At 38.6% G+C, this 22,652-nt stretch overlaps 1 protein-coding gene across 1 annotated transcript in view; it reads left to right on the forward strand.

The window, feature by feature from the left end:
* Window positions 1-17,592, forward strand: part of FHIP2A (FHF complex subunit HOOK interacting protein 2A) — a 30,763-nt gene extending 13,171 nt beyond the window's left edge. Inside the window, exons 6-17 of the mRNA XM_057370284.1 lie at window positions 3,440-3,733; window positions 4,560-4,756; window positions 5,949-6,063; window positions 6,170-6,246; window positions 6,354-6,546; window positions 7,740-7,909; window positions 8,718-8,861; window positions 10,569-10,659; window positions 12,368-12,511; window positions 15,019-15,159; window positions 15,931-16,034; window positions 16,123-17,592. Of these exons, the coding sequence (XP_057226267.1) occupies window positions 3,440-3,733; window positions 4,560-4,756; window positions 5,949-6,063; window positions 6,170-6,246; window positions 6,354-6,546; window positions 7,740-7,909; window positions 8,718-8,861; window positions 10,569-10,659; window positions 12,368-12,511; window positions 15,019-15,159; window positions 15,931-16,034; window positions 16,123-16,228 (1,776 nt within the window). The 3' untranslated portion in view covers window positions 16,229-17,592. The remainder of the gene's footprint in view (window positions 1-3,439; window positions 3,734-4,559; window positions 4,757-5,948; window positions 6,064-6,169; window positions 6,247-6,353; window positions 6,547-7,739; window positions 7,910-8,717; window positions 8,862-10,568; window positions 10,660-12,367; window positions 12,512-15,018; window positions 15,160-15,930; window positions 16,035-16,122) is intronic.
* The last annotated feature ends 5,060 nt before the right edge of the window (window positions 17,593-22,652 follow it).

Consider the following 22,652-nt stretch of genomic DNA (forward strand, 5'->3'; position numbering starts at 1 on the left):
CGTTGGGGGTTTTTTTTGCTTCCAGAGACTTGATACATCTGATTTTCACTAGAATTTCATTCAGGGCTGACAAATAACATTTGCCCAAGGTCCTTATCCTTTGCAGTGAAAGTGCCTTTGGAGTAGGGATATGAATTGCAATGTAGAACACTGTGTAAGGGAGACCTTCGACTTCTTGTGTTGTTTTTGTCCTCCCAGTGAAGACTAAGGGACAGATTGCAGGGGACACTGAAACCTTGCAAGCTACTAAGAKTTCTGCAGGATTGGGCCCTTATTTGGTAGTGGCACATATGTTGTAGCTGCAGTGCCAGCTCACAATCTACAGTACARCACCATCTTCCATCTGAAAGAAAGCCAAATATCTTTACTGTCTCTTTTAATATGTGGCATTATCAAATCAGAGTGGGAGGATAAACAGTTTCTAGGCTGACTTTCTGTTCCTATTTAGAAGGAGCATTAAAAAAATTTGGTTTATAAAAGTCCATTTATAAATGCCTTTTGCTTCTACATTGCTGTTTCCTATGGTGACACAGTCTCAATTATTAAGTTCATGATACTTTGCTGAAAAATATTCCTTCAGGAATATTTTAAAGGCTTTCCACAAACAAGATATGTGACAGCAGAGGCTGCTAAACTGCAAAAATACATTATTTTCCATTAAGTATGTGATTATCATTTCCATGTCAGTAGTAAAGAATCCATCTTGCATTTATTTTTACCTTAATTAAGTATTATCCTGGTTGCCACTGTATTCACTGATACTGCTGAAATGCAGATGGATCTCTCCAATGTGTGTTTGTATCTCAGTTTTGTTTTCTTCTTTGACTGTTTCCAGTCAGTTTAATTTTGTTTATAAATTGATAAATACATATATATATATATATATATATATAAATTTACATTTTGATAAAGTCTTTCACCTATATTGCTTAACTAATAAGGCTGTGTGGCTTTACAAGCTTTTTTATCTCTTGGGCAGGTTATGTCTTGTGGAAATAAGAACTTGAAGAATTTCATTCTACTTTTTAAAATCTTTAAAAACCCTATACTAATTTTATTTTGGCATTAATGTATTCCTTTTTTTTAAAACTGAATCTTCCTAGTTCTTGTGCAGAGAGAAAGAATATACATTGTCGTATTTGACTTACCATCTCTAATTCAGGCATATTTTAGGCTAAACTTGCCTTCATTTTAGGCTAAACTTTCATCTCATCCCATCTTAGGTGAGATACTCCTTGCAACTGATTGTTTCATGCAAAGGGYCATTTAATTCTYTGTTTTTCAATTTCTGTTYCTGAGACCTTAAAAAAGTTCTAATRTAGTAGCTAAAAAGTTGTACCTTAATTTTATAAAATGAACAATAATTTCACTATTCACTTCTGCTTTCAGTACTACAAATTWTCAACTTTATATTTCTCACCACAGRTTAAGTAGAGATTCTCATCAGCTGTGATACTGTTTGATTTCTTCATAGAACTCTTTTTAAATCTCTCATGGCATCATCCACCATAGACTTTGAAACTGATGATTACATATCACGAAAATACGAAAGTGTGTTTCTATATTATCTGCTCTCTGTTAATGCTGAATTTGTGAGTTCTTTGTTTAGAAAGCATTGAATGTGTGTTTTATGTAACCTTTTCTATTAGGTCATTCAGGATCCTGTTTTGCACCTTTGCAGGAGGCAGGTGAGCAGCTGAGCTGCAGAATTGCATGATTAGACATTAGGAAGCTTAAATACACACAAAAATTCTGCCTGTGTGTTATTCAGTGTACAAACTGCTTTGTGTCACCTGCCAACRTAAGAATAATGAGCTATAGACATGTTTCTAGGGGCATTCACACATTTATATATGTTAGTTCCCTTATCAGTGCCTTAGCTAAATAAGCGATGGCCTTTCAAAATGCAGAATCCAGACATGAAGTATTAAGCCATTGTAAGATAAGTATTTTACAGAATATTGCCCAGATTTGAAATAAAAAGCTTTTCCCTTTAACAACCCTGCCTGCTGCTTGAGTGGTGCCAGCAACAGTGTAAAATCCAGGATTGGAATGCTGTTCCAGCCTTTATGTGCAAGGGTCACTGTTGTGATTCAGTTATTTCTGTGTACTGATGAAGAAGATGGGAYGATGCTGAAGGACTGTAGAAGCTCTGGGGATAGACAAACTMGGTTCAGACACATTTTWGTTGCTTTGCSAGCCTTGCGCTTTTCACACTGTCAAAAAAAATATATTGAAGCAGTAATTTTTCTACTGCATTCAAAAGATCATACTTATTTTATAGCATGCAGTGTGCTGCTTTTACCACTGGTTTGCTTCTCCAGGGAATTGACTCTGTGAGTGTGTCACAAAGCTCAGTGCAAATTCCCCACAATGGATGCACRGCAATCGAGCAAGTGTTCACAGCAGCTCTCCAGTTTGCTGCCTGTCATGTACTCAGTCCCTTCTGGTTTGTCTGTACTAAAATCCATTAACCCCAAATGGTTAGTCTTTTAAATTATTAATGCTTGAGATATATTTGCAATAATTTTGCTGTTATCATAGAGAAGGGAACYGTTTGGATTTATAATCTCCCTACAGTTCTCACTTGAAAGAAATGTCTTCTGCTGCATTCTAATTTATGATTCCAATAAAGTATTCTTCACCTGCGCTTGTGCCAGAAGAACACTGAATTCTTGCCTTTCTGTGAGTTTCTTGGTGGTATCACAGAGCACAGATTTAAATGTCTTTTTATGTGCTGGAGACAGATTTATGGGAAGACAGATGGGTTGCCTTTTTTCAGGCAAAGTAGAGATGCTTTGGAGCGTCTCAGAAGGTTCTCTGTGACCTCTTACAGTATCCAGTGCCCAATGCTAACTTGTAATAACTTGTAATATCTTCAATCTACTCAATTTTTTCTTCTTGAGAAACACAAAAGATTTGAAAGTACTCTGCTATCATAAAAGGTGCTTCTTTCCCTTTCCTGTTGAAGGTAAAATCTCAAGAAATTGAGAATTATTGTATTTGTGTGATTCCACTGGAAATAGTATTCAGACATTAGATGCATGTGAGACCTTGACATAAAAAGGAATGCTTTATAAATAATATGTGCTAAGTTCTAAAGGTTCAGTCATAAGGTAAATTAAAAACTATCAAATTGTGGGCAAATCAAGTGAATATGTGCCTTCAGTGGTGAAAGAAAAAGCTGCCATCCTTTAGTAAATGGCATATTCAGCCTTGAAGCAAAATRTATAGGGCTTAAGAGAAATTTAAGCAGATTGGAAAGTGTCCTAGGTTTATAAAACACCCACGYTGCCATAGCCCTTTACGATCTACATGGTTACTGTATCCACCCTTGACTACTTCAAAAGGTGATGTAAAAAAAGAAATGTTTTTAGTGAACTCCTTCTTGAGGRTGAACAGTAATTCAAACTGTGTAATTCCAAAAAATGCTTTGCAGAATAAGTTAAAAGCGATGGCCTTCCAAGGATCAGCAAGTGTAATCACAGAAGACATGATRAAAGACCAAGACTCGGTGACAACAGACACGGGGCAGCCTGTCCAGCCTGAGGAAATGCTCGGTGCTGCCGGAGCRGAGCACATGGAGAAGGAGGATGAGCTCCCACAACAGGCTGATGATCTCTCTTTCAGTCTGGATGAGCTCAATGTCACATCAGCACCTGAGTCTTCCACCGCTGGTCCAAATCAAGACTATAATTTAGTGAATTCTCTACTAAACCTCACTAAAAGTCCTGTGAGTTTTTTGGGTTTTGTTTTTTTTTTACTTAATGTGATAAAATGAAATAGTTGGATGATGTGTGAAGTGGGTAGAGGGAGTGAATAAATACACTGTATTTTAGCTATGAAAAGTTAAATAAAAGGTTTTGCAGGCACTTTTCATAAATTGGCAGTTTTCTATGCAAATTCAGATTCAGGTAAAAATTAATTCAGAAAATTATTACTAAGTTTGTTGATGGTAATRTAAGTGGGTTTTTAAAGAAATTTATAGGGTGCTGTATATTTCACAGAAAAGCTACATAGGATAATCAGAAGCTTAAATATATCACAAGAGAATATTTTTAAAGCTACTTTCAATTCTTCTGATTTAATCAAACCCTGGGCTATCTATAGGAGTGTGGTTTCTTTTATAAAAACCTGTCTTACCCAGCTCCATCCTCAAATTCAGACTTAGATTCTTTCAGAAAATGTAGAGGAAGGTTGGATATGCCTGTAATTGCTACAGCAGTGCTGAGAGTAGAAAACCAAGTCTAGCACTGTACCTCGTTATTGTTACATGATTAGTTTATAGGATTTAACAGTTTGGTCTCYACCTGACCTACAGCTCCAGCTCTGTCAGCTGGAGGGTTGCAGCTGGCATTCTTTGACACAAAATKAAGTGAGATTATTTTGTAACATCCAGAGTCACTAGAGTTAAGTTTTAATGACTGAAAAGGCCACAAAAGTAAATGCATTCACTCATTGTGGGGGAATGGAGAGGTTTTATTTGGGAGGTGTTTGCTTCTTGATTTCAAGTGAGCTTCATTCACCCTCTGATTAATTCTTCCATGCCCTTCTGCCAGGACGGCCGGATAGCAGTGAAGGCCTGTGAAGGCCTCATGCTTTTGGTGAGTTTGCCAGAACCAGCAGCTGCCAAGTGCCTGACTCAAAGCACTTGTTTATGTGAATTGTTGACAGACAGGCTGGCCACCCTCTACAAAGCCTTGCCTCAGTCACTGGATCCCTTAGACATTGAAACAGTGGAGGCAATTAACTGGGGGTAAGAATTTTATTTTTGTATTTAATACCCAAAGTGACTTTACACCCCTCCCTGAAACTAATTTGATAGGTACATAATGTGTACAAGATGTTCCCCCCTGTACATGCTAAAGCCTCAARGGCAGAGCAGAGATACAACTGCAGCAGCACAGTGGTGCACTTCAAGGTCACTGTACCTGGGATTTCTGACGTGGGGCCAGGTTTGCCTGGCAGTCCCTGTCAGAGATTCCTAAGGGGGCAAGTTGTTCCACTGAATTACGTCAGCAGTTTATAACAGTGTCACTGCTAGKATCAGGTATGGATTATATTCTCATGCAGATGTCAAAGATTTAGGAAGCATAAACTTCTAACTGTACACAGTGGGCATTGTAAGCTGCTGCAGGGGGCAGGAAGGATCTGTTTGATTACAGGCTGTTGTTGCAAAATTTTTGCAGCAAAAAAGAAGAAGGAAAGAGTTACTGCATAAGTCATCAGCATGAAGCAAAAGATACATGCCTGTTATCCTAACTGCTTGCAAGTTAGATTCCTAAAACATTTCTCTTCCYCTCTCTGCCTTCATTACTATGAATTGCTCCTCATCTCTTAGTACTGAAACAAAAGTAGGTATTTGCAAAATGCGTACCAAAATTCCTGGTGATTGGAGTTTGAAATTAGAAGGGGAAAACCCACAACTTTTGAAGTGTGGAATTAATAAAGATTGGAGCTTTTTACCTTAGAAAGTGGTGTATTTGTTATTCCTTAGAGCTCTTAAATTGAGATAGATGTTTCTTTCTGAAAGATACRATCTAGTTCAGGTACTGTGTGGTTTTGGTAGACTTGCTTGAGGTCGCTTACAGAGTAGAGAAGAACAATTGCCTTCATTTTATGGTTTTGTGACTGCAGGAGTTATTGATTCAGTTTCTGTGGTCTGTGTTTCCTGGGAGAACAGGCTTGGTGATCAGTTTTCCCTTCTGACTCCAGAAATACTTAACCAGAGTWCCTGTGCTGTACATGCTGTGTTTCYTTTAGCATGCWCTGAATACCTGTGTAGTGATGGCACTGCCACATCAGTAGAGACTGTCAGAAAAGCTTTTTTAATGTTCCCTTTATTACAAGAATGTAATTTATTGTCCTGTTAGGTTTAATAAGAATGAAATCTAAGATTTTTCCACTACTTGTAGACGAAATAAATGTTTTTTCGCTTTGTTCTCCAGTTTGGATTCCTATAGTCACAAAGAAGATGCATCTGCTTTTCCAGGAAAAAGAGCATTGATTTCATTTCTTTCTTGGTTTGACTACTGTGATCAACTCATCAAAGAAGCACAAAAGGTTTGAAATGTGTTCAGATGATGCAAATGTATTCAGCAAGTAAGTGGGTTCCAGTTGTTTCTTAACTTCTGAGTTTGAGACACACCATTTTGTACTTTTGTTTCAGACGACTGCTGTTGCTATGGCAAAAGCTGTGCGGGAACGATTCTTCATTGATGTTATGGAACCTCAGCTGATGCAAACGTGAGTAGCATCCTTCCTACAAAACACAGCAGAACAGAATCTGAATCAAGCTGGTTTTGTGGAGGCTGAAATCCACTCCACATCTGATATGAAAATGTTTTGTTCAGTTCAGAGATCGGAATCCTCACATCAACTGCACTATTGCACCGCATTGTTCGTCAGGTGACTTCGGATGTCCTGCTGCAGGAAYTGGTGTATTTTATACTTGGGGAGCAGAGGGAGCCAGAGACACTGACAGACATCAACAGGCATCCATTGCGACACAGGTTGATCGAGCACTGTGATCACATTTCTGATGAGGTGAGAAGGGATCCAGATAATGGAATATCTGCTGGTCAGTTGTGCCATGTGGAGGGTCTGTAAAGACCCCCTTTGTGAGGACTTCTCATATTTGAGTCAAGTRACTTTTTGCCAAGAAAGAGAATTCTGACTCGCAGCCCTACGAATTCTCTTTAGAAAAGGAAGTCAAGCTGTTTTCTCCACYTAGCATATTTCTTTTCTTTTTCTGCTGAAGATTCTTTGCTAAATTTGCTTGCCAGTTAGACTTGCTCATTTGTAAGACAGGGTGAGCTTTTTGTAACTGTATTTTAATTTGTGCTTTGTTATATGTAGTGTTGCTGCTCTCCATGTTTTGTCAATTCTGTCTTGTTATCATATGAGATATGGTTAAAACCTTGGGTTTTATTTGAACTAAGTATGGTTGAAGAATATACCCAATGCTAATGYAGAGATGATATAATAACTTTAGGCACTTCGCACACAGTAAACATTGTTAAAATAATTTACTTCAGTAAAATCCCTCCTCAGAACCTGCTTCATTCATTTTTTCCCATGAAACAGCCTCAACCCTCTACTTTTTTAAATAAAAACCAGGCTTGCCTGAAATACAGATCTGTGCTTTCTCATACTCATTTTTTCAGTATTGCTTACCTGCTCACTCTGTCACAATGAGTTATCTCTGTAAAATTAGTTATCTTTGCAAAGCTGAGCACTCTCAGCAGTCTTGAAAAATTGTCTTTGTATTGCTTGAAGACAGTATTTTTTAAAAGCTTATATAATATCTCCATATAAAAATCTTAGCCTATAGATGTGGTCACAATATCCCATTATTATTTTCCTTTATTCTGGGTGTTTATTACTAACTTTAAGTCCTGTTATGTGTCTCATTTGCACAATGATGCTYCTCTTCCAGCATGGATCTGACTGTAAAACAGAAAGCTTAATTAAGTTCTCTGTGTATTCCTTGTGTTGTTATTTTGATAGATTTCAAAACAGTTCTTGTTTTCCAGAAAAAAATACATTCCCGTATTGATTTTCAAATGTATGTAAACTCTTCATCCATGTTTATAYGACACTTAGCATTACAGTTTCCTAATTTTTGCTTATGATTTTTGTTTTCCTCCGCATTGTCAGTATGGACAAAGAAGATAAAAGGCAAAAAGCATAGGGCAGCAGTGCATCAGTTTGCTGAACTTTTACTCTTTCTGTTACAGATCAGCATMATGACTTTACGAATGTTTGAGCACCTTTTGCAAAAACCCAATGAGCACATTCTTTATAATTTGGTTCTGAGAAATCTGGAAGAAAGAAACTATATGGAATACAAGCCTCTCTGTCAAGAAGATAAAGATGTGGTAGAGAACGGACAGATTGCTGGAGCAGTGTAAGTTTCATTTTTAAGGGAATTTTTCACAACAGCTAACTTGGATTCTTATTTTTAGACTAAAACAAGGTTTTTTTTCCATTAATTGAAAGAAAGTGAGCCTAGAGAGCACTTGACTGCTCTATGTATTAATCCACATCTGTAAAGTGATGGAGAAATTCSTACATCAGCAACTTATGGAAACTCTTAGAACAGGAACAGAAAATCTAAAATTACCACAAGCCTCCTTCTAGAATGATAGACACTCAGAGGTCTTCATGTCTCAGTTTATTTATGCATCTACCTARTTTAAGTCTATGCATATTTTATTGTAATCAGTGAGATTATTCTTGAAGTCAGTCACTTAGGTGTCTTGCTTATATTTATGTTCCTAGTCATTTTTGATGGAAGAACATTTCTGAGCCWCTACATAAAACCCCTATAAATATCCTAGGTAACTTTTAACTCATTGTTTTACTGAAGGAGAGATAGGGACTAATCACACAAACTATTTTAGTCATCTAGTATAATTTGAATGTGTCCTGGAGTAGAACTGTCCCATGTGAAAAATGTGGCTATGAAGTTTTAAGTGGCTTGATGTAGTAATTTTGTACAAGTCAAAAATGTCTAGCCTGTTGTTCAGATTGTTGGGTATTTGCAAAGGTTGGTATTTCTGTGTCTTAATTAGGTAATAGGGTGGGAATATTGTAATGTCCTGGAAAACATCCTAGTTCTTCAGAGAAGAAAAACAGCCTGCCTTGCGACCCAGAGATTTTCCTGCCTTCCCTAACATTCTGTGATTATGTTTTTGTCTAATATAATTTCACAGAGATCTGGAGGAAGATCCATTATTTACTGATCTGTCTCCAGATAACACATTGTCAGCTCAGGAGTGGCTCAGTGCTTCTCCACCTGTCAGTCCAGAACATCCGAAAAACGATGGGAAGACTGAAGTTCATAAAATTGTAAATAGGTGAGTTGAAACAAAAGACTTGAGGAAATGTCTGAATGTGTGGGAGTCTGCACAYACTGTGCAAATTAAATGTGTACTCTGTAATGGATGTTATTCTRTGCCAGCTGGGAAAATGACTCCACAGAAGCAAATTATGTGGCATTTTATCAGAAAGCTACTTCTGAAAGATTAGAGCTTGCATTAATTCAACATAAATGAGAAAAACAGAAGAACTTTGCAGCTAATGGTTGAATACTCAGAATTCATGATGAAAGYGTCGTTGATTGTAAAACTTCCATTTSACAGAAACTTGCTGTACTTAAACTGCTCTTACTGGACTTGACATTCCTGAACTAGTCAAGGGAGTCTTRCCATAAACCTTCAGAGGGAAAAAAAACCCTCAAACTTCCTTAGAACTTCAAAGTTCCTTAAACACATACATAAAAGTAAATAATTGCCATGCTAGAGATAACCTTTTATTCCTTGAATATCAGGGGCACCTGTGTCACCTGTGACATACCTCAGTGCCTGTTAGACTCACTGCAAATTGRATGTCACAAAGAGGACAAGCTCTAAGCAACTTACTGATGGTAATTCTCTTAGGGACTAATATTAGGATGAAGGCTGTTTGCTCTCTTAATRCAAGGTAGCAGAGCAGCACTGGTGTGTCAGTGCTGACCTATCTGCTTGCCCAGAAATAATCAAAGGTGTTAGCCAAAGGAAGCAAACAGCCCGGGGACAKCTGGGACAGAGTGGCATCATCACTTCTTGCCCTCTTTTCCCAGTATCGCTATTTATAGTTTACTGTGGACATGGTTTGGGGCAAAGACATAAAGAACACTCTCCTAAATTCACCTCGTGTGATCTCYATCAGGGAATAGAAATGTTTTCTGATTTGCAGTGTTTTGCAAGTTTGTATTTTTTGAGAAAAGATGAACTACAAATGAAAAGTCAGCTACTACATATTTCTGCATGTAAATCCTATAGGAGCATCCAGCAGTTCTTGGGGTGTGGTGAAGACTGAAATTTGGAATCAGGGYCCAAAGACTGGGTTTTATTTTGCTGTGCAGAAATTTCAGTGGGTTTAATTTCTTTTTTTTTAAAGACAGTTATGAATAGTACTCAGAATTTCCTGATGCACTTTGGATCAGATATTGGTAAAGTAATACGGACATGGCGTATTTGACCACACCTGKCAAAGGCAATTATAGTTGTAACTGGGACATTTATATGCAAATACTCCTATGTGTCTTAGATGTTMATTTTTTTCCTCAACAAAGTGGTAAATAAAACTACCTATGAAGTACCATAAGAAGAATTTTAACTGTGATTCTCCTTCTCTTTTGGCTCATTTATTCCCAAATGTATTTTGTGTTAGCTCTGTAAGATGGAGTCTGACCTTTAGCAAATACTTGACCTATTTATGAATATTCCTTTTAATCTCCATTCTCTTTGCTGATTCTCAGCAAATGCTTCCACTGATGACTTTCCCTCCAGTGCCAGACACAAAAGTTCTGCAGTATATACCTTGTTATTACAAGCAGTAGTAGGAAGAGATAGTTTTAAATAGATTTTGTGTTTCCTGTTCTTCACATAAAGTTATGGTAGAGTCTGTGGATTAATTGGCCAGACAGTTCAGCRTTGTGTGTACACTGTTACAGATGATGAGAAAGTATTGATCTGGTACTCTGTGGAATAGAGTCATTAATGTACTTTTTTTCTCTTCAGTTTTCTCTGTCTTGTACCTGATGAAGCAAAGTCATCATACCATGTGGAGGGTACAGGTTATGATACTTACCTCAGAGATGCCCACAGACAAGTAAGTCAGTGAACTCTTCCTTAGTCCTTGAGAATTTGAAATGCTGGGGAGACTATACAAATGGTTCTGTAAATAGTCTTATTGAATGCATCTTTTGGTAATGGAAGATGGGAAAATTCAATTTTCATTTTTAATGAAAACTTACCTTTGGAGATCTTTTGATGATGAATTCACCTTGTATTGCTCTAGTGGGAATAATGGATGACATWAAATGCATTAATATTCATATAACAAATACAGTGAGAGAAAACCTGAACCGCAGATAGATTCTTAATTTGCTTCTGCATTTATCTGCATTCTCTTGGAGAATTGCCTGCCAAGCTGTTTGAAAGAACTAAAGAGAAATTAAAATGCTGCATAGGAGTTATGCAATCTGGGACTTTGCAAATAAAGGCTCATCACAGGGAATTCACAGCCTAAGGCATTCAGGTTTGAAGTTGGGAGGTTGGGTAGGCAGGGAAAGCTTTATGATTTACTGTTTAGAAATAAATGCAAGTTTTGCTTTTACAAACGTAAAGTTTGCCTGGTCAGAGGATAGTCACTGTTTCTTTGCAGCACTCTTATTAAAACTCTGTGAATCTTCCAGAATAGAAACATTTATGCAGAGGAGCAAAGTARCAGAGCTAATTTTAGCAGGTAATTCAAAAATTCCATAACCTCGGAATTACGTTATCAGCTGCTAAAGATGGGAAGCTTGGATTTCTGTATTTATATTGCTTCATCTGTAGTCTCTCTGAAAAGAAAGGGAATGGAAAATACCGAAAAAGGAAACAAAGGTTGATTTGAAATTCCCCTAAGTTCTATTGTTCCATGCCAGAAACCACTTATCATCTTTGTCTTTCTTTCATGCCTTGGGAAAAAGAGTGTACTGGGAGTTATTAGGGAGCAGAATTGGTTTCTGTCACTTCCTGGCAATGATATGGCTACTGTTAAAATATTTCCCCCCTAAGAGTAGCCCTGCCTGTTGCTGTTATTACATCCAAATGGCTGTTCTGCTTCCTTATTTCTATTCCTGGAAGCCTGCACAAGTAGGTAACCTACAATCAATGCAGAATTTTTGAATCTATTCTGCCTCTTTTGCTTCTGCGTATTCCTGTGTTCCTTATTTTCTCTGCTTTAACCTGTGCTCCTTTCAAGGTGTTATTCCTTGCAAGTGAAACATCAGGCAGCCTACAGCAAATATGGGGCAAGATAGAGAAAGACTGCCAGAGGTGTTAGGAAACAAAGAGAGGGACAAGGAAGCCCTGAAATACTTCAAATGTGTATGTTCTGCATATACACRTGCCTTTCCTGTCCTGKGAWTTAGGGAGCAGTMTGGTTTGGATAGCRAGATCAGTTACACATAATGCAGTGKAAGTGTGCTAATGTACTGACAAGAAGATGTATATGAATTCCTGATTGAGAAGAACCCTGATTGGCATGTGTATTGTTGGTTTTGCTTTGTGTTTTGGCCCCAGCTACATTTTAGGAACTCTGTCCTCCACTCACTGTTGCTCAAACTACCCTAAGAGCAGGAATGTCTACAGGAAAATGAGGTGCCTGCTGATAGCGTTTCTACTGATGGTGTTTACTCTAGAATGACTGATCTTTTTGGGCTTAGATTTATCATTTAGCTACAGATTATGGTTTTAAGGTGTCTGTAGCATCAAAGGAAATTAAACAGTTTCCATGGAGATTTAAGTCTGTTTTCCTCCCTACTTTTTTGTAGTTCCGGGATTATTGTGTCATTTGCTTACGGTGGGAGTGGCCTGGATCTCCCAGATCTTTGGAAAAGTGCAATTTAGAAGCGTCATTTTTTGAAGGACACTTCTTGAAAGTCCTGTTTGAAAGAATGGGCAGGATTCTTGATCAGGTAAGAAAAAGCAAGTTAAGAATTCCATTTCTGATACTTTCATCACTTGTAAAGAGCTGATCTCCATCAGGTCCTGTGGATTCCCATCACTCCGTTGTTTATTACAGTGTCATATTATTKTGTGATGTCCCACGTCCTGGTCCTAGGCAGGACAAGAGCCACGTGCACATATAAATGCACAGGGAAGATGTGCAGGAAGCCAGGAGTAGCCTCTAGGTCAGTTCTGTGAGTGTTCATGGGAAGACTCTGATATGAAGACTCTGACTGTGATATCAGAAAGCTTTGCAGAGGTGGTAGCTCTCACTAACCTCCTTTCTCACAGAAGATAGATAGCTCAGGCACACAAGTGAAGTAACTTGTTTCAAATACCTCATGTACTAGACACTACCTTCTTACTCCTGGTATTATAAATTTTTATGGAAATGACTGTACCCTAAGATTTTTTTTTTAGTTTTCAAATTTTGCTGGGTTTAATCTGTTTAGTTACAAGGAATTTTTTTAGGATTTATCTGATAKGGGGCTATTTTACTGAGTCTGCTGACATATGGCCAGAAATAAAAGCTCTCTGTGAAGAAGCAGCTTTCTTTAATGCTCTCAATTAGTTGAAATCACAACAGCAATCTGTCTGAACAATGCAGCACGTGTTACTCCTTTGTTTCCCTCTCTTCTTGTGAACACCAGATAATGCTCATGCCTTCAAAGCTTCCTAATGAATTGGCTGACTCAAACAGCTCTAAAGACCTTCTCCTACAGTGCAGTTAGGTAGGCAGTGAATGGATTTATGGAAGGAATTTTTGTCTCTTTCTGCAGAGTGGCTCTGCTATAATAACTCAGAATGTAGTGATCTCTTTTACCTGTAACATCTGTGGTCTGGGGTCTAAAAGCTTCATTTGTTAGAAGGTTGGGATGAATCTATTGCTGGAGTGCCAAGTACAGAAATAGCTGCCACTGACTGGAAGAAGTAATAAGTGCTTTCATTTCAAAAGATCTATGAGGCAACTTAGCAATGCAGCAGYGTGTGGTAACAAATTCAAAAATAAGATACCTAAATATTACTTACGTGTACACATGTAGTCAGTGGAAATTTTGTCAGAGCAGCTCCAGTAGTCCCTGGGGCTCCTAGGCTGAAAGGCAAGTGGGTGTCTTTTAGTGCAGAGTGAATCACCACCTCAGCTTCCTCARCTRTATGGACTGAAARCTCAACTCAGGTGCCTGAGCTCAGKTGTCTGTTGCCATTTTTATGATGTCCAGGATATTCCCAGACGATTGTGGTTACAGCACAGATSTCACAGGAATCCACCCTCTGTAGAACCATCAAGGGCCCAGCAGATACTTGGGAGCATCTGAGATGGCAGGATATGTTTGTGTGTGGGCAGGTTTATCAAGTGTCAGATCTCTGTTGAGTCAGCTAATGAGAGCTTACACATGTAGACATGGCTAAATATATCTGTCTTAATCTGAGGCTGAATTCATCCAAATCTTCCAGACCTGAAAAGGGKAAGAATTTGTTCTCTGATTCKTCAGTGGGATGCAAACWGGGAGCATAACAATGAGAATTTGAGGTCATGAAATCCTCCTCTTCTAGGTGTGAGTATGCCAGTGAGGGTGTTACTGCCAATATGTAGTCAGAGATTAAGTGACTCTMTTGTCAACTCTCTTGTCATGTCTCTGTTCTGCCATTGAAGAAATGGAAGGAAATTCTGCTAGTTTGCAAATTTTGGCCTGAATGAAAATGCAATCTTCTTTTCACTGGGATGAGAAAATTAAAGATGGAGATAAAATTTTGGAACATAAAAAAGTCCTGGTGAAAATACTTTMTTTTATGGAAATAAGTTTCTTACTAGAATGGTCAAATCCTTTACATTAGGAAATATTATTTTCCTAGAAAATTGAGTACTGTTTTATTCCTCGTGACTTCTAAGTGTTTTCCAGCATCTGACAGTGTTGCGTCTCCCATTCGGTTGATTTGGGGAAGGGAGGTAGACAAGAAGCTCAGAATTTCCTGCTGCTTTCCCAGCCTAGAACTGGTCCCATCTCCCATAGCATGCTGCCACAAGATGGCCAGGCCTTCTGCAATGGTTCTTTCCCAGAAAAAAAATAARGAAGAGAAATAATGTATTAGCTGTAAACATGGATTTTTCTCTGGCAATTTCCTGAGCTCATATACTTTATAGTTTCCCAGGAGAAGCAAGCAGATGTTTAATCTAGGCTGATTCCAATCTATTTCTTTAGCTGGAGAAATGTTTTACGGGAAGAAGACTTAACCYTGCAATAAACAAGTGTGCAAAAGCTTCAAGTGGTTGTAGCAGCAATGCAGATGATAACATCTAATGCCCAACTGTCATATTCACAGCACTGTGTTGTGAAATGCAGAGGTCGGGCCTGTCTTCTAACTTTTTTTTTATTCATGACCATGTGTGTAAGGTTCTAATAGTTAAATAAACATGGGCTGATGAAAAGAAGCCACCAGGAAAATAACTAAGCACTGTGCTTTCCTCTTTCTGCAGCCCTATGATGTAAATTTACAAGTTACATCAGTGTTGTCCAAACTGTCCCTGTTTCCCCATCCTCATATACACGAATACCTTTTGGATCCCTATGTCAACCTTGCCTCTGGTTGCAAGTCTCTCTTCTCTGTGATTGTCAGGGTGAGTAAATACACAATTAATAATTACATATGGCTGTACAGTAGTAATATATTTAATACCTTTGTAGTTAGTGGTAATAGTTGCTGGGTAATTTGGTAAATGTTTGTCATTAAAAGCAGATACTTACAGTCCTGATTTTGAATCAAGATTGGACCTGGATGGATAATTCTGCTCATTCTCTTTTTTCTGACRAAGTCTGTTTTTGACAATTAGGTCCTAGATTTATCAAAAGTCTCCTTCCTCTCTAGTTCCATCTCTTCCTGCCAGACCTGCATCCTAGAAGTGCTGGCTGGGTGCCTGTCACACTGCAGTGTCCTCAGTCAGAATCCCCACACACCAGCTGTTATTAAGCTGGTCAGGAGCCTGTTACTGCTGCTTGCCCAAAAGGAACAGAGGGCTTGGCTCCTCTTTTCCCAGCAGCCTTCCCTGTTCCAAAATAAAATCTTCACTCTCTCACCTTGTGCTTTCCTTAAGCCCAGGAATTCTCTGGTCGATTGCCTGTGGCAACATTTAATAAGACAAATTAATCACTCATGTAATTAAAATAAGTAATGCCATTTGTGACAAGAGCAAGTAAGGCTTTTGTATTTCTTTACTTTCTGCACCCCCTCACCCTCTCGTTGGGCAGAGCAGCCTCTCTGCAGGTTGCTCTGGGAGCCTGTGAGGAWGCTGAAGGGCTCTGTCCCTGGGCAYTGAAGCTGCCATTGAACCTTGCTGCCAGGCACTCTGCAGAGGTGTTAACTTGCTGTGTTGATGGCATGGGCTTTACAGGTCGTCGGGGACCTCATGGTCAGAATCCAGCGCATCCCAGAYTTCACTCCCAAACTTCTGCTGGTCAGAAAACGCCTGCTGGGCTTGGAGCCGGAAGGGCCCATGTGAGTAAACACATTGCACATTCTCCAAGAYGCGTGGTTGGGTTTGTGTGTGCCTGTCCTGATTCCCTGCAATTTTCTTCTGTCCCAGCATTGACCACATGACGTTACTAGAGGGCGTGATTGTGCTGGAAGAGTTCTGCAAGGAGCTGGCAGCGATTGCCTTTGTGAAGTACCACACCTCAGCCACACCCTGAGCAGCCCCGGGGCTGAGGCACCCCTGGCTCGGGGCTGCGCTCAGCCAGAAGGCAACACCCGCAGAGAAGGTGGTGCCTCCTGGCAAAACAGCAGGGGATGTTTGGAAGACAAGTTCCTTTCACCAGATGTTGAGATTGCAAATGGACTTGGARTATGTGCAAAAGCATTTGGGGAGAAACCAATACACAGCATTTCTAGCACTGTGTGAAGAGCTGCAAAARCTGCGTGAAGAACTACAGACATCAGACCTTGGTTATTCTGATGACAATGTTTAGAGAGTTTGGGCTCTTGTATGTTCTGGGGCTCACATGCACCAATTTGCYCTTTGTGACCATATTACTTTTAAAAAAGCAGATTAATTTTATAACATTCTTATGTCTTAATTATTTTTCTTTACAGCTGGATTTATGAAAGAAAAACACACCTATAGTTGCAATATAGGTTATTAAAAATTAGGACATTCAAAAAATCCACTAATCCATATACAATAYAATATGTTAATGAGGGATCATTTTGGTTTTGGTAGATCTTAAGTACAGCTCCAGGCTTGGTTCCTCAGTGGATTGCTCCAAGAAATACATCAGTCTGAAATCAATACTAAAGAAATTAATCCTGATTCGGCACCAYATCCATAACAAATATATCTGAAGTGTACATGTTTGTATCATGTTTGTCTCTGTCATTCCAAGTGATTTATCTCCAGGTCATCTGTGTAACTAGATTTGCTTTAGGTTTTTACAGGGGAACTCTAGTTGTTTGACTCATGTCACCCTTACATTATAGGTTAATTATAGGTCATCAGTARTTGCTGCTGAAACAGTATTTTTCTTTTAGATTGGTATTAGTCTGAATTGGTTTAAGAATCTTTTGTGCCTTGAAAATCAGAAGCATAAACATTCTGTTATTTTGAGAGATATTTTTATTGCTTGTCTAACTATCACACTGATGCCAATTCAGTTAAAGCATTGATAACTTATACAGGACCAAAACTGGCACCTGCTTTTCTCAGTGCTGGGGTGCAGGAATGCCTTTCAGTGACTCCTTTTCCATGTGAATGCCATCAGCCAGGGCAGGKGTTGGCATTGCAAGCACCACTGCAGGTTCTGCCCTTCAGAGAGTCCTCAATGCCTTCACCCTGTGCATGGCAGGGACTGTGCTGGACCCTTCAGTCACAACCAGTGACATGTCCTGCTCTCCACACTCGTGGGTAGGACCTCTATCCCCTCCTTTGAACAAGGCAAGGTAGAGCTCAGCTCCTTCAGTTTACATTGTGTTTCTTTGTTTGTCTTTCCTGYCCCCCTTTTTGCACAGCTAATGCCCATTCAGATGTCATTGCTCATATGCAAACATGGACTCATGAATTCAGTCAGTCACTGGAATTTTTCTGGATTTACATGACTGTACCTAGAATCAGATTCTGCTCTCTGTCCATGCCTTTGAGGTCTTGTTTGTTAATATTTATGGAAGCTGGATGTTAAGAGGCCTTTTAAGTTAGCAGGTTAATYAGAGCAGTGTCACATTTAATGGGCTAAATTTATTCTTGTCACCAGTGAAGAGYATCCTGCTGTAAAAGCTTCCAGTGCAGGTTCAGCTGGAGAAAGCAGCTCTGCAACTGGGGAAACATTCTAGCAGTTAAAACCTATATTCTGTGGTTCCTTGCACTGGGGCACTTTTGTTAAAAGTGTTGCRTTTCTCTGGCAAACAAAAGTGTATTTTACTTCTCCACCTGTTTTTTTTTTTTTTCCTGAATTTAGCTCCAAAGTGTTTTCAGGTCCAAGTAGCATAGTAGGATAAGTCTGAGAAATTTAACTTACTTCATTTTTCTTTTTTAGAAAAATAGCTTGGATGTAGCAAATCATTTTAGTGATCTGTACTGCAGTCCACATTAGAAGCTTCTTTAATACCTGACATATTGTTTAGAACATATTGATGTCTATTCAGAGTGGTGTTTAATACATACATTTGTTATTTATAAGGTCCCAATTCAGCAAAACAGTTAAACACAAGCTTAGTTTCAAGAACTTTTCCCTTTAATCAAAATCTTTTACATGAACAAAGATAAGCTGTTAAGCAGAAATGCTGATGCTTTACTGAATTTGGGTCTTTGTTGGTTTTGCTTGAGCTTAATTACCTTTTCCTCAAATTATCTATTTTCATTATTTTTTTTAAAGTGTATGCTTCAAAATACTTCTTATGTCCCCAATTACAGTGGAAACTAGAAGTGATAATACTGCTATAAATGGAAGTGAGAGAAATGTTAAACRAAACTTGCAGGAGCATTCCAGGTAATGTAAGAATTGATAAAGCCATTCAAGAGYTGCATGATCTCAAAGGAAAGCATTAACATCACCTCCTTTGTTGTCATTGCTGTTTTCACTGATATTTGAACTCATTACACTGAAAGGCTGCAGTTTTAATGCAAAATACTGCAGAGCTGCAAACCCAGCTTCTTAAGCTYGCCCATGAGAAAAATGAATAGATATAATTATGATCTCTCTTAAATTCAGACTATGATTGTTCAGTCTCCAGTGACATTGGTGACGTTCTTACAAACCAAATGTTATTTAGTTGATAAATTTATAAGACRTGGATTCATCCTGATATAAGTGAAGCAATCCTTAAAGTTGCTTTAGCCTAAACTGTTTTTGTGAGTGCTGCCTACAAACCCTTAATTACCATACCTGATGACAATGACCTTATTTTTGTAAAAGTGATTTAATCTTTCTTAAGAGATGGAACTCATTTAATTATTTTTCGTGGTGATATTTTTCATGCACTTTTTTTTTTAAATTATTAGAAGTTAGTTCAGGTCCATGTTTTCACCTTTTTGATCTATGCATGTCATTGAGGAGCCCGTTTTGTTTTCGTGTGCGTGTGTTTGTATGTGGTTATTTATTMCCCAGAGAGGGACACCTGAGAAAATACATGGCCTGAAGAGTTCATGGTTTGTGCAGATCCTCCAGATGTCAGTGGGAAAGGAGAGTGCTCATCACCTTAGAGAATGGGGGCTGTGGGATTAGATTGAAATGCTTGAGATGGGATACTAGATTAATTTTTTATTTCCAAAAGGAGATCCAAACCACATTTTAATCCTGATGCACATGTGTGTAAATAGAAGCATTTTTTTACATTTTTTTCCATTTATAGTATGTATTTGATTTAGACTCTGATTTAGAAAATTTTGTAATAAGCCATGTGCTAGCTCTGGTAGAACAAGTTTGTCTTCAGTTTCTCATATGACTGTAATATTCCTGGTATTCACATCCTGTCTGTGTAATGTTCCTACTATATATTTGTCTGTGCAATATAAAAGCTGTGACTTGATGCACAGCTTGAGTCTGGTTGTACATCACCTATGTATATATATACATATATATATAAAAGGACCAGAATCCCGAGCTTGCTTACACTATGATTAGTGTAAAGATTGCCACACTTCATTTTACAGGGCACAAGTAATCATGGAATGGCTTTGTAAATGCATGGTAATTTCTACCATAACCTGCTGTGCAATCTCCCAGATGGCATTTCATTAGTGCTCTTTGTCTTGCTAGAAGAAATACTAACCTGAAGTACTTCGTAAGATTGAAGGGTCCTGGAGTAGACTGGGGCTACATGGAAAATCCATATCTGATATTGCATATCATACAGGGTTTTCAAACCATGTCCTCAATGCTTTCTGTGCCCTGTAAAATAGTGTAATTATATAAAATATATACTCCTTGTTTTGCCTCCTGCCTTGTTTACATTAAACAGAGGATATTCAGTAAAAATTTTCTATTAAACTTTGTGTAGGTCACTTACTAACAGTGTTGCCAAGGTTTCACAGATGTGGGAATTTCCAATGAGAAATTGTTGAAACAGCCACATTACCAGACATACAATATTAAGTTTTATGAAGGAGGTTGTGATAAAATTCAACTTTTTGTGCTAAAAAATGCATGGAGGATTAAAAGGGATATTCTCAAAATAAATGAATTTCAGTGAAGCAACTGCTGTTATTACAGAATCCRTAATAATTTTTGAATGGGTGACCTTGAGACAGAATATGTTTTAACATTTTACATCATGCCTTTGATCCTGAAGTCCTCATTTATTTTGAGTCTGTCACTGCAGCATCTTCTGGGATAAATGTGTTTCCTGTACTGTGCTGTGYGGGGCTCAGAGTGAATCACCATGCTTTGCCCATGAGGATTTGAAGCCTGGGGACATGGCCAGGATGGGACCATCCTGGGCACAGATTAATATCTGCTTCTTCCTGAGAGCCCTGGTAYCTTTCCAGAAAGGCTGCAGCTGGTCAAAACCTCGGTTTTCCATTGCATTTGAATGCAGAGTGTGTCAGTCACAACATGAGTGTTTYGAATTGGAGACAAATGTCATGGGGGTCAGTGAGCATCATTTCTTCCTTCAGGGCCTTGGAGGAAGGCTTTTATACATAGGGTTTTTATATGTTTTTCTATACATTTAAATTGTGTTTATTGTGTGTGTTTTCTAGCTTTGGTTTCCTTCTAGTTTTCATCAGCCTTTTAAAAATCTTGGGGACGATCTTGTAGGATCCCCTTAGAGCGCTTCACTTGGATTTAAGATGTTCCTCCTCAGTACTAGACATCTGCAAATGCACTTACATCTTTAACAAGAACATTGCTAGAGCAAGATGATGCACTTGACAGTTTTCATTATAGCTGTCTGCATCCTTCTCCCATCCTCTTGGGTCTCAGAGATTGTCATCTCCCACCCCAGATTTTTTATCTGCTGTGCCTGCAGGAGGCATTTAGGGAGACTTTGCTTTATCAAGCAGTGAAGAAGTTTTAACAAAATGGAATGTTTTGCATCTTCTTATTTTTCTTTCTTGCATCTTTCTCATTTTTCTCTGATATTCTTGAAATGACTGGCTTATTGAAACGTAATTTTACAGCACTTGCATTCTGATACAAGATTTTGGGGCTCTGCATCCTGTTGGGGGAAAAATGCTCTCAGTGTGTGGTCTCTACTTCATATGCATTAACTCATTTTACAGATTCTCAGGCAAAGTTCTCAGTGTAGATACAAGTAGCASAGGATCTACTGACTTTGTTAACCTTTAAATATCAACAGAACCTTTGGTGCTGTCAAAGCTTCAAGGATTTTGCTAGTTTGGTRTGTGATCCAGTTGGATTAAAGTGGATTAATGCTCAGTGATGTGAATCTGTCCCAGGTTGTATGAGCCCTTTCAGCCTAAACCATATGTTCCTGGTGCATCCTTTATCAGCCGAGGTTCCCTTTGAACAGTGAGAGAAAGAACTGAGGAGCAATTCAGGAATCAAGTGAAGCACWTGGTGGATTAAAATTTTCAGGTGTCATAAGCTTGAAAATGCCAAAAACCAGAGTGTGAAACTTCTGATTTTACATATTTGAACTGGTTGCTGGCATTGCCTTTGGAGTCAGATCTTTGAGGATGAAAAGAACATGGTGTCTCACTGGGCTACTTGATTGCCCTTGCTAGGATGGCACATACATTCTGAATTATGTTTCATTGAACTCCTGCTGGTTATTAAAATTACTGTTGCTGCTGGTATAAAATCTATTAGAACWGTGCTGTAGAACTCACAACTTCGCCAATGTCTTGTAACTTTGACAAAAATAGTAGACACATCTCACTGGCTTTGCCTTTCTGCTCTACAGTGTCATAACTCACCCTTCCTCTGGTGAAACATATTACATGCTGAAAAATARGGAAACACATGAGAGGGAGAACCCTGTTTCTGTGCTAGTCTGTAGGAACATATTCCTTTAATAACTTTGATTTTCAAAAATGTGAAACTCATTTTCTRAAGTAAATGGTTCTTTTCTGACATGAGGGAGGGTATCCTCCACAGGCAGCCCTAGACAGCACAAACCTGCTTCAGTAGCTTGCACTGAGCATGGCAGAGGCAGGACAGTTGTGTTACGTGTTTGAAGGTGTGTAGTATCCTAATTGCAGTTTGGGATGAAGCAGATGAAAATGTGAGCTTTTGTGCTGTGTAATATTACAAGATACAGGAAGTTCTGCAGAAAGATCTGATTTTAGAGAGGAGGGCAACATAACTAAGATAAATAAGATMGATAACTAAATTTAGCATTAGTTAAATTATGGCTTAGGGTTACACAAACATTAGTTCCCAATAAAAAGATTTGGCAGACTTAAGCAGCATGACTGAAAGAATTATGAAAACTTAATTTATGAGAATGCAATTAAGAAYGAAGGAAATGCTTTCCTTGTTGAGGAAAACTGAAACTCATTGTCAGTGAAAACTTCCTGACMTGGAATGTTAGACCAGAAGTGGGAGGAGCCTGTAGCCTCACAGTGTAAAGGCAGGACAAAACATGGAATGTTTCCTGAGGGAACCAGCCTGAGTGGGTGAGGAGATGAAGCAAACACACATTTACATCCTCAGACTCGCAGGT

Source organism: Malurus melanocephalus, unplaced genomic scaffold (genome assembly GCF_030028575.1).
Source record: "Malurus melanocephalus ecotype Western Australia unplaced genomic scaffold, MMel_1.1 scaffold_122, whole genome shotgun sequence".
Lineage (NCBI taxonomy): Eukaryota > Metazoa > Chordata > Aves > Passeriformes > Maluridae > Malurus > Malurus melanocephalus.